Raw genomic sequence first — 16,272 nt, 5'->3', positions numbered from 1 at the left:
GCCGGGTGCAGTGTAGAAACAGGCGTCGGGTTCACAATGTTAGTCTATGAGAGTTCTCGGGATCTCTTTAGCGCTGCAGGCAGGCAAGGGGGGGATTCCTCGGGGAAACCTCCACTTGGACAAGGGAGAGGGACTCCTGGGGGTCACTTCTCCAGTGAAAGTCCGGTCCTTCAGGTCCTGGGGGCTGCGGGTGCAGGGTCTCTCCCAGGCGTCGGGACTTTAGGTTCAAAGAGTCGCGGTCAGGGGAAGCCTCGGGATTCCCTCTGCAGGCGGCGCTGTGGGGGCTCAGGGGGGACAGGTTTTGGTACTCACAGTATCAGAGTAGTCCTGGGGTCCCTCCTGAGGTGTTGGATCGCCACCAGCCGAGTCGGGGTCGCCGGGTGCAGTGTTGCAAGTCTCACGCTTCTTGCGGGGAGCTTGGAGGGTTCTTTAAAGCTGCTGGAAACAAAGTTGCAGCTTTTCTTGGAGCAGGTCCGCTGTCCTCGGGAGTTTCTTGTCTTTTCGAAGCAGGGGCAGTCCTCAGAGGATGTCGAGGTCGCTGGTCCCTTCGGAAGGCGTCGCTGGAGCAGGATCTTTGGAAGGCAGGAGACAGGCCGGTGAGTTTCTGGAGCCAAGGCAGTTGTCGTCTTCTGGTCTTCCGCTGCAGGGGTTTTCAGCTAGGCAGTCCTTCTTCTTGTAGTTGCAGGAATCTAATTTTCTAGGGTTCAGGGTAGCCCTTAAATACTAAATTTAAGGGCGTGTTTAGGTCTGGGGGGTTAGTAGCCAATGGCTACTAGCCCTGAGGGTGGGTACACCCTCTTTGTGCCTCCTCCCAAGGGGAGGGGGTCACAATCCTAACCCTATTGGGGGAATCCTCCATCTGCAAGATGGAGGATTTCTAAAAGTCAGTCACCTCAGTTCAGGACACCTTAGGGGCTGTCCTGACTGGCCAGTGACTCCTCCTTGTTTTTCTCATTATTTTCTCCGGCCTTGCCGCCAAAAGTGGGGCCTGGCCGGAGGGGGCGGGCAACTCGACTAGCTGGAGTGTCCTGCTGGGTTGGCACAAAGGAGGTGAGCCTTTGAGGCTCACCGCCAGGTGTGACAATTCCTGCCTGGGGGAGGTGTTAGCATCTCCACCCAGTGCAGGCTTTGTTACTGGCCTCAGAGTGACAAAGGCACTCTCCCCATGGGGCCAGCAACATGTCTCGGTTTGTGGCAGGCTGCTAAAACTAGTCAGCCTACACAGATAGTCGGTTAAGTTTCAGGGGGCACCTCTAAGGTGCCCTCTGGGGTGTATTTTACAATAAAATGTACACTGGCATCAGTGTGCATTTATTGTGCTGAGAAGTTTGATACCAAACTTCCCAGTTTTCAGAGTAGCCATTATGGTGCTGTGGAGTTCGTGTTTGACAAACTCCCAGACCATATACTCTTATGGCTACCCTGCACTTACAATGTCTAAGGTTTTGTTTAGACACCGTAGGGGTACCATGCTCATGCACTGGTACCCTCACCTATGGTATAGTGCACCCTGCCTTAGGGCTGTAAGGCCTGCTAGAGGGGTGTCTTACCTATACTGCATAGGCAGTGAGAGGCTGGCATGGCACCCTGAGGGGAGTGCCATGTCGACTTACTCGTTTTGTCCTCACTAGCACACACAAGCTGGTAAGCAGGGTGTCTGTGCTGAGTGAGAGGTCTCCAGGGTGGCATAAGACATGCTGCAGCCCTTAGAGACCTTCCTTGGCATCAGGGCCCTTGGTACTAGAAGTACCAGTTACAAGGGACTTATCTGGATGCCAGGGTCTGCCAATTGTGGATACAAAAGTACAGGCTAGGGAAAGAACACTGGTGCTGGGGCCTGGTTAGCAGGCCTCAGCACACTTTCAATTGTAAACATAGCATCAGCAAAGGCAAAAAGTCAGGGGGCAACCATGCCAAGGAGGCATTTCCTTACAGTGTGTGTGTGTATGTATGTATGGTGCTGCACAACATGCCTGTCTATGCCTTCGCTGAGGTGTTTGTGATCTAGTTGACGTTGTGTGGTTATGGGGTGTGTTGGTGTGCGTTGTGTGTGACGTATCTGCTTGGCTTTGTTTGTTTGCGTGCATGTGTGTGCTGTTATGGTACGTTTGTATGCATGTGTGTGTGGTCTTCGGTGTGCGTGCCGGTAATGTGTGGGTGTGTATCACTGCCATTAGCTCCGCTCTGTGCTAGGCGTACCTACGGTTGTCATCCTCATCACTGTCCGTGGCCCTGAAGGTGTATGGCGAGATACAATGCTAGAAAGCCTAGCAGTTTGTTGCCATGGCTGCCGCGGACGTTTCTCTGTGCCTGGAGGTAGGTGTCTCTTTTGTACTTTGTTTCCGCTAGGTTTTTCGTTGCGGCCAGCATGCTCTTGATATCCTGGTGTTGTGGTGACTCAGAATATGGTGGGTGGGACATTGGCTTCCGTCACCCTGAAGTTGGCTTACGCTGCCGGATGCTGCGCGTCGGCAGTGGCGGTGGCGAGTTGTATGTGTTGCTTTGGGTTCACTGCCTTACTTGTTATATGGCGGTCTGCACCGCAACCCTGGGGGCGGTCAGGTTACCGCCAGACTCTGAATGAGGGCCATAGTGTTGGTAATCTTTTATGTATTTTGTTACATGTTTATATGTCAACTACCTTATGTGTTTAGTGTTTTAATTCACGGTGCTAGTGGCACATTTAATATATAGCAGCATTTTTGAGGCACTTGCTGCAACCTTCACATCAGTTCGGTGTGAAGTAGGTGATTTTAGTGATGTCTTTGGTTTTTTACCTTTACAGGTTGGTTGGTCCTTCACAAACACCTTTTTGTATGTGCCATTACATTATAGAGAAGTTAACGGGTATTGGATACTTTTAAGATTCCAACCATTTTATAGATTAGGGCAACACTGGTCCTGATGAATTGCCACTTGATCATTTCTGACTAAATTGAGGCAAGAAACATGTTGACCTTGTTTTTCAAACATATCTATCATTGACCATTGTATCTAATGATAGCCACCACGTTCTTAACCTGACTCAGAGAATGCAACTTAATGAAGAGGGCTACTTAGCCATTTTAGACACATGCCTAGCTGTACATCTCTATCACACACCAATCTACACTATAGGCCCTTTGCACAGATACACTTCACATATGGCTTTGGGAAAAAGATCTCCGCCAAAGTGCCCCCTTGTGGTTGCCCTCCAAGCCTTGCAGCGCTGGCTCAATGAGGAGCAAGCCCTATGATGAAGCATGACACCCATCTGCGTCTTGAGGGCTTTTTCTTCCTAAATGAACAGTTTTCTGTTCCACTTCTGGGGTCCTTTTTCAACCTGTGTCCCTTTGTCTTTTTCTTTTCCTTGGGTACTGACATATAGTTCATACGAGCATGTATGCTGGACCTTGAAGCAGTCCTGCTCCCCCCTTTATTGTCATCGAGACCCACATACAAATCGGAACACAGCCCGAATGTCCTGAACTTGGTGAGGTGAGGGATATATTAAGAAAAGTGCCATATTCAAAATAGCCCTGATGAATGGGAGCCCCTGCAGAGGAGCCAGGGGTGACTTTGGCAAGTTGATGGAAAAGCTCAACAATGTCATCAAGTCAGTTGTTGTCTGCAGATGGTTCACAACTGCTTGGGGCTAGCCCACCTTCAGCTATTAGTCAAGGTATGGGAAGACTTGTATTCACAACCTCTGCTGATGAGCTGCGACCACCACCTTTGTGAACACCCGAGGTGCACCTGAGGTGCACTGGTAGGGCCACACAGAAAACTGAAAGTGCTTTTGGCTTACCTGAAACCTTAGGTAACGTCAGGGGGATTGCAGGATGGGGATATGAAAATAGGCATCCTGCATATTCAGTGCCACCATCCATTCTCCTCAATCCAGGGCCGACAGAACTTGTGCCACTGTGAGCACAAGAGAACTTGTCCATACTCGGAGGAGAAGACCAAGTGGTCCTCTAGGAGTTTTTGTGGCTTGGGTGGCATATTTGGGGGACGTGACAGGAAAGGTAAGTAGTAACTGTATGCCACAATCTGGAGCACCTGTTGCTTGGATGTGATGCTCTTCCACCCAGAGAAATAAAAGGTGAAATGTCCTCTCAACAAGTGTTTGTGAGCCACCGACGGCTATTTAAAGCAGTTTTGCTGCAGGGGGTTGGAATGGTTTTGGATAGTGCTTTGCCCCTGGACACTGTCAGCTTGATTCTCTGCCTCTACTTCGAAAGGACTGAGAGGCAAGCTGTTTTTGAGGAACACTATGGCATAGCCCCTGCTGATATCCCCTGCCAAAGCCATGAAAGAGACAACGTTGATACTGGGGTAACCTTTGAACAGGCAGGGCTAAGCTTACAGAGCATGCTGTAGCCTTCCTTTCTTTAAATCTTTCCAAAGATGAGTACACCTTTGCACCAAAGAAACTGGAGCCAGTAAAGGGCATGTTAATCAAGGATTTCTGGACGTCATTTGAAAAGCCAGTGGAGCAAATCCAGGTGTGGCGCCTAAATACTGCACTGATCCCGAATGCCCTACCCAGTCAGTCAGTAGTGTCCATTCACTAACATATGGAGTACTTTGCTGTTTTCTGGCCATCTCCAGTATGGAGTTGTAGCGTTGGTCAGATGCCCTCAAGAACAGCTGGAAAAAACGCCCGTCATTCTGTCCCACAACACAAAAGTACCTTCCCAGAAGGCAGTTGGTGTTGATTGATCTGAGTGCAAGGATGGCAAATGATAACATACGCTTGGGAAATGTCCCCATCTGTTTCAACTCACTGTCTTGTGGGGCTGTAGGGAACATATTGTGTTTGAATCTACTTGTAAAAGCCTGGAACACAAGGCTTTCTGGGTTGAAGTGTTGAATGAGGAAGTATGGATTCCCGTGCGCAGAACTGTGCCACATTGCGACTGATCTACTGACTGATAGTCAAGATCCTGGCTTTGACCAGGTGCCCATCCGGCAGGCACTTCGTTAAAAGGGAAAAGAGCTGTTGTGGCTTGACGCAGCATAGAAATTAGCTCGGGGAATGTCTCTGTGGCCTAGAAATACTCAGGTTGTTGTGCAAGTGGCAGGACGCAGGTGAACAGTGTTTGGATTTCTTGCATTTTTTGGACTTCTTCGACCTACCTGAGCTTCGTGATTTCAATGATGATCAATTGCGAGATCAGCCACAGCAGTTGGACCACGTCTGCATTCTCAACTTCGACCTAGACTGGGCATCCTTTGACTTCCTTCGGAGAACCACAATGGCATGTTTGGCAGTTGCAGATGGCCTTTTGGTTCATTTTCGGGCAGCAGTCACATGATGCTTGGAGCTGAGACATCAGATGCAGAATTTGTGGGTGTCTGTCACAAACATTTGGCAGTTACAGTCCCTGCTCAGTTTGAACCCTGTGGTCCTTCTGAGGGGACATATCTCTAGCACAGTGGAAACTTTTTAGGAATTAGAAATCCTAGAAGGTTGACAGGATTTAGTGGTGCTCCAGATTCGAGTCGAAAGGCGCTTAAAGAAAGGAACTGGTGCCAGTGCGTGTGGAGGTGGCACAAATATAGTGGTCCTGACTTCACATCTGGTGCGGGACAGGTCTGATGAAGAGCCGCACAACTCCATCTGTTTACACCCAAGGGAATTGCTATAAAAAATTCTTGAGATGCAGTATTTTGCATTTTAAGATTTTTTCCTGGCACGATGGAGGCATGGTTCATTATATACTTTATAACTACAATCTAACATGCATACGGAGCAGTAATTCTGTCATTAACATGCATGATATAACAAACAAAGCACTTAGTGGCAGCAATATCTAATGTTCGTTAGGGAAAAAAGCACACCAGGCAGATGAACAAAGACTGGTTATCACCGACAGTTAAAGTGTCGGCACTATAAAATATGAAAAGATTACAAGAAGTGTGTTGGTGCCACACCCCAACCTGTGAGTTTAAAAAGAACAGAAGGGTATGGCGAGGAGAATAGTGGGAGCAGCGAGGTAGGCTTCTTTCATAGGAGAGTCTCAGGTCTAGCCAGGTGGGGATTCAGACCCCTAGCAGAACCACCTGTAACCAAGTTGGCTTCTGTCTTTTGCATTATCTGGGCTGCTTGCCTCCAAGGTGCAAGAGATATATGAGTGTGTACTGGCTGGGCAAATCCTCTCTTGCAAGATCAGAGGCAATTCAGTCAGGTTTCCCATTGGTCGAGGCAGCTGGGACTTCGGTATGGGGGCAGGAATAGAGAAACTGGCAACACTATCTGAGGGTTCTGAATACCTGGTGGTCGAAGTGGGGGCTGATTGTGCTGGATACCTTCACCACCATTGTAAGATAGTTTATAGGGGATAAGATAAGTACAGTTTTCCATGCATTAACCGGGTGATGTTTGGCCCTTAAAACAGTGGGTATAAACATTTCGTGGAGTGCTAAAATGTTTTATCATTAAAACCAAATGTTCTTTGGCCTATACATCGATTAAATATTTTTTGGAGTTTCACAATTCTAATTTCCTTTATCGGGCCTTAAGCACTTCTGTATATTACACCCCAAAAAAATAAAAATAGGTAGTTCATGACATAATATTCTGCCTGTTTCAAAAGCAGGGGAAGGGGTAAAAGAGTAAGTGGAGATCAGAGTTAATTTGGAATAAATTACCCTGTGGAGACTGAAAACAGTGGCAAAACAGATGTATGAAAGGTTGATTTTTATTATAGATATTTCAGCGGTAAATGTGTGTAAACAGTTCTCTTTATAATTCATTATTTCTAAAAAGATTCATATATTACCAAATAATATATTTGATATTTTGTCGGAATTTACTTTACAGAATAAAACATATGTACAACCAACCAATAAAAACTTCTGACAGCAGCAGTTTTGAACATGCACTTTTCTGTTACATTGTCTACAATCCAGCATTAGGAGGTATTCAGGAGCATAACGTAACTGTGTTTAACTTGAATTTTGTGACTTTCTTATGTAGTTATGGTAAGTTGATTATGAAAGGGTCACTTTAGCTAGGTGGAGTAATGGACCCAATCTTAAAAGAATAAGCAATCTTAATTTTGGGGCAATAACGACACAATGTGCTGAAGTGTAAAACAGTATGTATACCCTAGCAGAAACTGAAACCTTCAATAAAATATAGAACATTACATTTCTCAACACTATCTTTTTGCAGCATTATCCGTAATTGATTTGTCCTATATCTGTTTTGAAAGAAGAAATACTTCACGAAAAAAACTCAAACCCATCTTCCAGTCCATAAGTACCAGGAAATGCCACTCAATTGGGTAGCATTTGTTAACCAAGGAAACAATTTAGTTCACATATTTATTTGTGATATGAATTTTCTGATCTTATTTACCACCAGTCTTGACCGCCGAACAACATTACAACAATACATGCACACTGGGCAACATTCAAAATTTAAGGTTGTAATTCCTTGAGAGGCTTGAAACATCTTCTAAAAGGATTTTCTTTTCCTGCTTTTCATTGAGGGCATCAAACAGTTCCTTAACCGTGCACTTTTCATCATTCCTGAGCATCATCAAAACCATCTGCAATTGAAATAAAACATTACCCAGTTAATTATGCAGGCGAGATGCAAAAGTTTCTAGTTTGTGCTAATTCTATGCATCCCTGACATGCTTTAAACATACAGTTGAACAGTCTTGCTTTAAAGATCGGCTATAACAAATTATTCTAAAATAAATGAAATACAGATCTACCTTATCACACAAGATCTCTTCCTTGTTTTCACTTTTGGTGTTTTTTTCACATAGTTTATTGCATTTTGTGAAACAATAACAGCCAACAAAGTGATAAGCGGCAACTTACATTGCAGATTATGACAGCAGGATAGAGGTAACCAGTGCTTTTGGTGGGTTTGTAAATGCACTTTATTTCTTTAGTACAGACTTGTCCCAATGAGCTTCCCTCTTCCTCACATAGCTAATGAAGAGTTGATCGTCCACTCTAAACTCTCTGGTCCTCTCAATATAAAAGCTTAAAGCCCTCCTTGGGTCAAGCCGATGCAGTCTCTCCTACTCTTTCGATGGATGGGGAGGAGGGTAAAAGGACGAGAGTGTGATGGATTGCCCCATATGAAAGGGAGTAACTACCCTTGGTAGAAAAGCCGCCCAGGTTCTCAGCACCACCTTGTCTGCATGAAAAGATGCGAAAGGGGGTTTAACACTAAGAGCCTGAAGCTCACTCACACGCCTAGCAGACGTGATGGCTGTGAGGAAAACTGTCTTCAAAACCAAAAGCCTTAACGGGCAAGAATGCAAAGGTTCAAACGGTGAACCCATCAGAAAAGTGAGAAACAAATTCAAATCCCACTGAGGCCTAACAAAAGTAGTAGGAGGAAACCTATTGGTTAGTCCTTTTAAGAACCTTACAACTATAGGGGACTTAAACAAGGAAGGTTGATCAGGAAGGCACATAAAGGCCGACAGTGCCGATAAATAGCCCTTGACAGTCGCAAAGGAAGTTGGCTCTGTATATACTATTTTAAAGTAAGAAATAGTGTGCACAGAGTCCAAGGGCTCCCCTTAGAGGTAGGATAGTGGCAAAATTAGATAATTCTAATGCTCTATTTCGTGGTAGTGTGGTTGAGCAGTAGACTTATCAGAGGGTAGTGTTAAGCATTTGTTGTAAATAACATAGGCTATAAATGAGGAACACACATTCAAAGACTTAACTCCAGGCCAATAGTTTTTCTATAGAAATATATATTTTCTTCATTTATTTTTAGAACCACAAGTTCAAGATTTGAAGTAAATACATTAAATGCAAGGTACTCCACACAGGTAAGTTAGGAACTTTAAATTAGAGCAATATCATGTACAGTTTTTGTTAAAATGGCAATAAGCTATTTTAAAAGTAGACAGTGCAAAAATCAACAGTTCCTGGGGGAGGTAAATATTGGTTAGGTTGTGAGGTAAGTAAGACACTTACAAGTCTCAGTTCCTGGGCATAGGCAGCCCACCCCTGGGGGTTCAAGGCAACCTCAAAGTTTCCACACCAGCAGCTCAGGGCCGGTCAGGTGCAGAGGTCAAAGAGGTGCCCAAAACACATAGGTGCCTATGGAGAACAGGGGTGCTCCGGTTCCAGTCTGCCAGCAGGTAAGTACCCGCTTCCTTGGGGGCAGACCAGGGGGGTTTTGTAGAGCACTGGGGGGGACACAAGTAGGCAGGCGTCGCTGTGGTGGTTTAGGGGGGTCGTCTCGGGCTACTCACGGGCTTGCAGTCGCCGGGGAGTCCTCCCTGTGGTGTTTGTTCTTTGGATCTGAAGCCGGGGGCGTTGGGTGCAGAGTGGGAAGTCTCACGCTTCCGGCGGGAAACGTGAAGTCTTTAAAACTTGCTTCTTTGTTGCAAAGAAGTTGCGGTTGTTTAGCAGAGCCGCTGCTCACGGGAGTTTCTTGGTCCTTTAGTCCCTGGCAGTCCTCTGAGGCTTCAGAGGTCGCTGGTCCCTGTCGGATGCCTCGCTGGTTGCAGGTTTTCGAGTCAGGAGACAGGCTGGTAGGACTGGGGCCAAAGCAGTTGTAGTCTTCCATCTTCTCTGCAGGCTTGTAGGTCAGCAGTCCTTCTTGTTTCTTCAGGTTGCAGGTATCTGATTTCCTGGGTTCTTGGGTGCCCCTAAATACTAAATTTATAGGTGTGTTTAGGTCTGGGGAGCAGTAGCCAATGGCTACTCTCCTTGAGGGTGGCTACACCCTCCTTGTGCCTCCTCCGTGAGGGGAGGGGAGCACATCCCTATTCCTATTGGGGGAATCCTCCAAAATCAAGATGGAGTATTTCTAAAGGCAGGGGTCACTTCAGCTCAGGACACCTTAGGGGCTGTCCTGACTGGTGGGTGACTCCGCCTTGTTTTTCTCATTATCTCCCTTGGCCTTGCCACCAAAAGTGGGGGATGTGTCCAGGGGGTGGGGGCATCTCCACTAGCTGGAGTGCCCTGAGGCATTGTAACACAAAGCCTGCGCCTTTAAGGCTTACTGCTAGGTGTTACAGTTCCTGCAATGGGGAGGTGTGAAGCACCTCCACCCAGAGCAGGCTTTGTTTCTGGCCTCAGGGCACAAAGGCCCTCACCCCAGGGGGGTCAGAAACTCGTGTCTCAGCAGCAGGCTGGCACAGACCAGTCAGTCCTACACTGAAGTACTGTGTAAAATACAGGGGGCATCTCTAAGATGCCCTCTGTGTGCATTTTTTTTAATAAATCCAACACTGTGTGGGTTTATTATTCTGAGAAGTTTGATACCAAACTTCCCAGTATTCAGTGTAGCCATTATGGAGCTGTGGAGTTCGTTTTGACAAACTCCCAGACCATTTACTTGATATGGCCATGCTGTACTTACAATAAGAATAGACTTAGACACTGAAGGGGCATATTGCTCATGCAGCTATGCCCTCACCTGTGATATAGTGCACCCTGCCTTAAGGCTGTAAGGCCTGCTAGAGGGGTGACTTACCTATGCCACAGGCAGTATTTTGTGGGCATGGCATCCTGAGGGGGATGCCATCTCGACTTTGCCTTTTTCATCTCACGAACACACACAATCTACAATGGCAGTGTGCATGTGTTAGGTGAGTGGTCCCTTAGGGTGGCACAATACATTCTGCAGCCCTTAGGGGCCTTCCCTGGTCACAGGGCCCTTGGTACCTTTTAGAGGGGACTTATCTGTGTGCCAGGGGTGTGCCAATTGTGGAAACAATGGTACATTTGTAGTGAAAGAACACTGCTGCTGGGGCCTGGTTAGCAGGGTCCCAGCACACTTCTCAGTCAAGTCAGCATAAATATCAGGCAAAAACTGGGGGGGTAACTGCAACAAGGAGCCATTTTCCTACACAACTGCACAACCCTTCTGCGCCAAGGACAATGCAAACAATAAAACATATGACAAATGGGCTCGTAAGGGATCAATTTGCTTCTCTCCACACCAGTCAACAAATTTTGCCCATCTGCCAGCATAGATAGTCCTGGTGGAGTGTCGCCTGGCCGATAAAATAACATCCACCACTTCTGGCGGGAGAGAAAAGGAACTCAGATTGCCCCGTTCAATCTCCAGGCATGAAGGTGCAGGCTCTGGAGGTGGGGGTGTAGAACCTGCCCCTGCCACTGCCACTGCGAGAGGAGGTCTGCCCTGTAAGGAAGACGGAGTGGAGGGCACAGTGAAAGCTGGAGAAGGTCTGTGTACCACACCCTTCTCTGTCAATCCGGAGCTATTAAGATGACTTGGGCCCGGTCTTGGTGAATCTTCCTCAGAACCCAAGGAATCAAGGGAATGGGGGGAAAATGTGTAAAGCAACTGGCCGTTCCAGGACATCTGAAACACGTTCCCCAACACTCCTTGCACCGGATGCTGGAGGCTGCAGAACGACGGGCAGTTCGTGTTCTCCCGAGTGACAAAGAGGTCTACCTGACGAAACCCCCACATCTGGAAGATGTAATGGATCAGGTCTGGATGGAGCCGCCTCTCGTGATCGGCTGAGAAATGCTGACTGAGACTGTCCGCACGCACGTTCAGAACACCGGCCAGATGGTTTGCTACTAAGCAAATCCGATGGTCCTGAGCCCAGCACAAGAGCCGCAGAGCCTCTCTGCAGAGAAGGTACAACCCTACTCTTCCCTGCTTGTTTATATCGCGGTAGTGTTGTCCGTCAGGACTTGGACCGACTGACCGCGAAGGGAAGGGAAGAAGGCCTTGAGAGCCAGACATATCGCCCGCAATTCCAACAGATTGATATGAAACATCTGTTCCACTGGAGACAAATGACCTTTGACCACCAGGTCCCCCAGATGAGCTCCCCAACCTAGATTGGAGGCATCTGCTATAACCGTGGCCACTGGAGGCGGTAGTGAAAACGGCCTTCCTTGGGAAAGGTTGCCCTCCACAGCCCACCATTGTAGGTCCGCTGCAGTGTTTCTAGAGATCGTTTTCTACTCCTCGAGATCCCCTTTGAGATGAAAACACTGCCTACGGAGGCACCACTGAAGAGCCCTCATGTGCCAGCGTGCATGAGTGACCAAGAGAATGCCTGAAGTGAACAGACCGAGCAGACGAAGGACCCTGAGGACTGGAACGACCGCTCCACTTTGAAACATTGGAATCAAGGCCTGAATGTCCTGAATCCGCTGAGGCGGAGGAAAGGCCTGATTCAATGTTGTAGCCAACACTGCCCCTATGAACAGGAGGCGTTGAGAGGGCTCCAGGTGAGATTTGGGCACGTTTACCGAAAATCCCAGATTGAACAACAACTGGGTTCTCATCCGCAGGTGATGGAGTACAAGCTCTGGAGACTTGGTTTTGATCAACCAATCGTCCAGGTAAGGGAATACCACTATTCCCTTCCTCCTGAGACTTGCTGCAACCACCACCATCACCTTTGTGAAGACTCGAGGTGCGGAAATAAGACCAAACGGAAGGACCGCAAACTGGTAGTGTTGCGACCCCACCACAAACCGGAGATACTTCGGGTGCGACTTGAGAATAGGGATATGAAAGTAAGCGTCCTGCAAGTCGACCAACACCATCCAATCCTCTTTGTTCAATGCCTGGAGCACCTGCGCTAGGGTCAGCATTTTGAATTTCTTCTGTTTGAGGAATCAATTAAAAACCCTCAGAGCCAGGATAGGCCTCAAACGACCATCCTTCTGGGGGATCAGGAAATATCTTGAATAACAACCCTGACCCCTTCCTGCTCTGGGACAAACTCCACTGCACCTTTTGATAAAAGGACTAGAACTTCCTGCTGTAACAACAGGAGATGGTCTTCTGTGCAAAAGGATCGACGGGTGGGGGAAACTCCCAAAAAAGGAAGGACATAACCTTTTCCCACAATATTGAGGAACCAGGAGTCCGATGTGATTAACTCCCACCACAGGGAAAATGAAATAACCTTCCCCATACAGGAGAAACATGAGATGTAATGGGCAGAGAACTAAGGCTACTTTCCTTGCTGCACCCCCCAGAGGAAGAGGAAGAGGCAGGGTGCTGCTGGGTGGCCCCTCTTGTTCTAACTCTACCCGCCCTCTATAGGGCAGACTTGAGGGTTGTTGGCCTGCTGGTTGGGTTCTCCCACGAAAGGAAGCTTCTGAACCCCCTAAACCTCCTAAAGGATCTGAATGGGGTGGCAGTAGAAGCCTGCAGGCCCAAGGACTTGGCAGTAGCCCTACTCTCCTTAAAGCGCTCTATTGCAGAGTCAGCTTTAGCCCTAAACAATTTGTCCCCATCAAAGGACAGGTCCAAGAGGGTCGTTCGGACATCTGTCGAGAACCCCGAAGACCTCAACCATGCATGTCTTCTGGTGACAATGGAAGTGCCCATCGCTCTGGCCACAGAGTCTGTAGTGTTCAGACCTGACTGCATAACTTGTGTAGCAGCAGCCTGAGCATCCGACAAGAGTCCCTGCATCTCCAAAGGCAGATCCGGTAGCACAGCCTTGGCCACGTCCATCAGAGCATGTATGTATCTGTCGCATTGGCAGATTTGAGGGCCATGCTACATGAAGAAAAGGTCTTTTTGGCAGACTGCTCCATCTTCTTGGATTCGCTGTCTGAAGGCGTACCAGGGAAGGAACCAGGAGCCGAATGAGATGAGCATGAAGCCTGGACCACCAAACTCTCCGGAGTTGGATGTTTCGACTGGAAACCCGGGTCCCCCGGAGCCACTCTATACCTCCTTGCAACCGATCTGCTAACAGCAGACAAAGTCACTGGCTTCTTCCAGACTTTCAGAATAGGTTCTGTAAGAGCATTGTTAAAAGGCAGTAGTGGCTCCACAGCAGCTGAAGCAGGATGGAGGACCTCAGTTAATATATTAGTCTTGACCTCTGCAGATGGTAGTTCGAGGTCCAGAAAATCTGCCACCTTCCTTAGCACAGTATGAAAAAATGCTGCCTCCTCTGTAAATTCCCCAGGAGAGGCTAGATCCCACTCAGGGGAAGTGTCTAGTCCACTTGCCGAGTCCAAACCCCGATAGTCCCCCAAGGGCTCAGCAATTTCTCCTTCCTCCAAGAGTTGCCTCTGATACTCTTGTTCCTCTAAAAGCCTGAGAGCCTTTCTCCTTGACTTAACCTGGCCTCTATTCTTGGCGTCGACATGGAATTTACCGACGTCGAAGATCTTGGCTGACGGGGACCAGGAGACACACCCCGATCCACGGATTCATCCAACGCCAGAACCAAATCAAATCGACACCGAGGACACGCAGGCCCGCTTCACCGGCATCGATTGAGTATGGGGCGACGCCATCTGTACCATTGGTCTTGCAGGTGACATCACCGACGTCGAAGGTCTTCCAGGCAACACTAATGGTATCAGCACCGGACCAACACCCTCCGCAGGGCAAAAGGGCATAAACAGTGCTGGTCTATATGAAGCCGGAGCGCCTACAGAAAGGGCCAAAGGACCCGTGGGACCATCCGGTGCACCACCAGGGGCCACTGAATTAAAGATGTTGAACATGGCATTTAAAAATGCTGCTGGATCCGCACCCATAGCCGCGAAGGCAGGATACCCCTGTTCCTCCTGTGGCGCTGGCGCCGGATCCGGAACATCAGATGGCGCTCCAGGCGAAAAGCGAGGACTCTCCTGAGGTCCAACCACCTTGAAGACTGAAGGCACCAGAGAAGCTTAAGGACTCTGAGGTGATGGAGTCGCCGTCGGACTAACCTCCCACGTCGCAGACTTGATGGAGACCTCGATCGGGACAGACCTCTATCCGAACGACGCCGCAAATCATGCTGACGCCGTTTCTTCTGCGACCTTGAGGATTTTCCGGAAGAAGACCTCAGATGACTTCCATGCTTCTCCTTCTTCTTCGCCTTGACCAAAAAGAGTTTGGCCTCCCACTCCTTGAGCGCCTTTGGGTTAATTCTCCTCCACATCGTGCTCATAACTCAAGCACCACAGACAGTCATTGTGCGGGTCAGTCACCAACATGTGCCCCGCACTCCTGACAAGGCTTGAAGAACAAGTTACTTACCTTCGGTAACGAGGTATCTGGTAGAGACTATCTAGCTGCAGCTTCCTTACCTTAGAACTCCCTGGCGTCAGCTTCGAATCCTGAGTTTTTTCTGAGCAGTACCCTGCACGCGCGCCGTCAGGCGGCGTCGTTCGGATCCGCGTGCGTCAACCAGCTTTGCGTGCGTCGTCAACGTCGTTGGAGCCGTCTATGACATCACGGTTGTCTATATAGACGCCGTCTAGGCGCGCGTACGCCAGTTCTTTTCCACAACTTCCCACGCCAGAAGCTCAGAGTCATGGAAGAACCAACCAATATGCATTTAACCTGGAGTAAAACACTTTCATGCCTATAAGAAAGGCAGAAGTTGCCAAAATCAAAAATATACATATGTACACATAAAAACATAAATACATATATATATATACATATCCACATGAGAAAAAATTTCCCCAGAGCGGGGAGGCTTGGGCGGGTGTAAGGAATCTGCAGCTAGATAGAGTCTCTACCAGATATCTCGTTACTGAAGGTAAGTAACTTGTTCATCTGATAGAGACTTCTAGCTGCAGCTTCCTTACCTTAGAATAGATACCCAAGCTATAACCCATGGTGGTGGGTCTGAAGGAGATTTTTTTTTTTTTTTTAATACTAGGAAGTCCTGCAAGACAGAACGGGCAAAATGCCCCTCTCTTCTCATCTGGCTATCCAGGCAGTAGTGTTTCGCAAACGTGTGTAAAGAAGCCCACGTTGCAGCCTGACAGATGTCCACCACCGGTACGCCACGTGCTAACGCAGTGGTAGCAGCTTTCCCCCTAGTGGAATGAGCTCTCAAGCCCTCGGGAGGCTGCTTCTTCACAAAGTGTAGCATATTTTTATACAGAGAACAACCGAGCGCGAAATGGATCGTTTCTGTACTGCCCGACCCTTCTTTGCACCAACGTACCCCACAAAGAGTTGGTCGTCCACCCGGAACACTTTAGTGCGGTCAAGGTAGAATGATAACGCTCTTTTTGGGTCTAGTCGATGCAGGTGCTCCTCTTCCTTAGAGGGATGGGGTGGTGCAAAGAAGGTGGGCAGGGTGATATTTTGACCCAGATGGAAAGGGGTCACCACCTTGGGGAGGAAAGAGGCACGAGTTCTTAACACCACCTTGTCAGGATATATCATGAGATAAGGTGGCTTAGAAGATAAAGCCTGCAGCTCACTCACTCTCCTGGCAGATGTAATTGCCACCAAAAAAGCTGTTTTAATAGTGAGTAGCCGGAGAGGACAGTTATGCAAGGGCTCGAAAGGAGCACACATAAGGAAGGTAAGAACCAAATTAA

At 48.1% G+C, this 16,272-nt stretch overlaps 1 protein-coding gene across 1 annotated transcript in view; it reads right to left on the bottom strand.

Annotated features, from left to right (window-relative positions):
• Window positions 1-6,668: 6,668 nt before the first annotated feature.
• The window catches only part of SPAG1 (sperm associated antigen 1), a 697,262-nt gene continuing 687,658 nt past the window's right edge, over window positions 6,669-16,272 (bottom strand). The window contains exon 19 of the mRNA XM_069220554.1: window positions 6,669-7,541. Within this exon, the coding sequence (XP_069076655.1) occupies window positions 7,404-7,541 (138 nt within the window). The 3' untranslated portion in view covers window positions 6,669-7,403. The remainder of the gene's footprint in view (window positions 7,542-16,272) is intronic.

The sequence above is a fragment of the Pleurodeles waltl genome, chromosome 2_2 (genome assembly GCF_031143425.1).
Source record: "Pleurodeles waltl isolate 20211129_DDA chromosome 2_2, aPleWal1.hap1.20221129, whole genome shotgun sequence".
Taxonomy (NCBI): Eukaryota; Metazoa; Chordata; class Amphibia; order Caudata; family Salamandridae; genus Pleurodeles; species Pleurodeles waltl.
The sequence above is the reverse complement of the archived record's forward strand: the minus strand, read 5'-3'. Positions and strand labels throughout refer to the sequence as shown.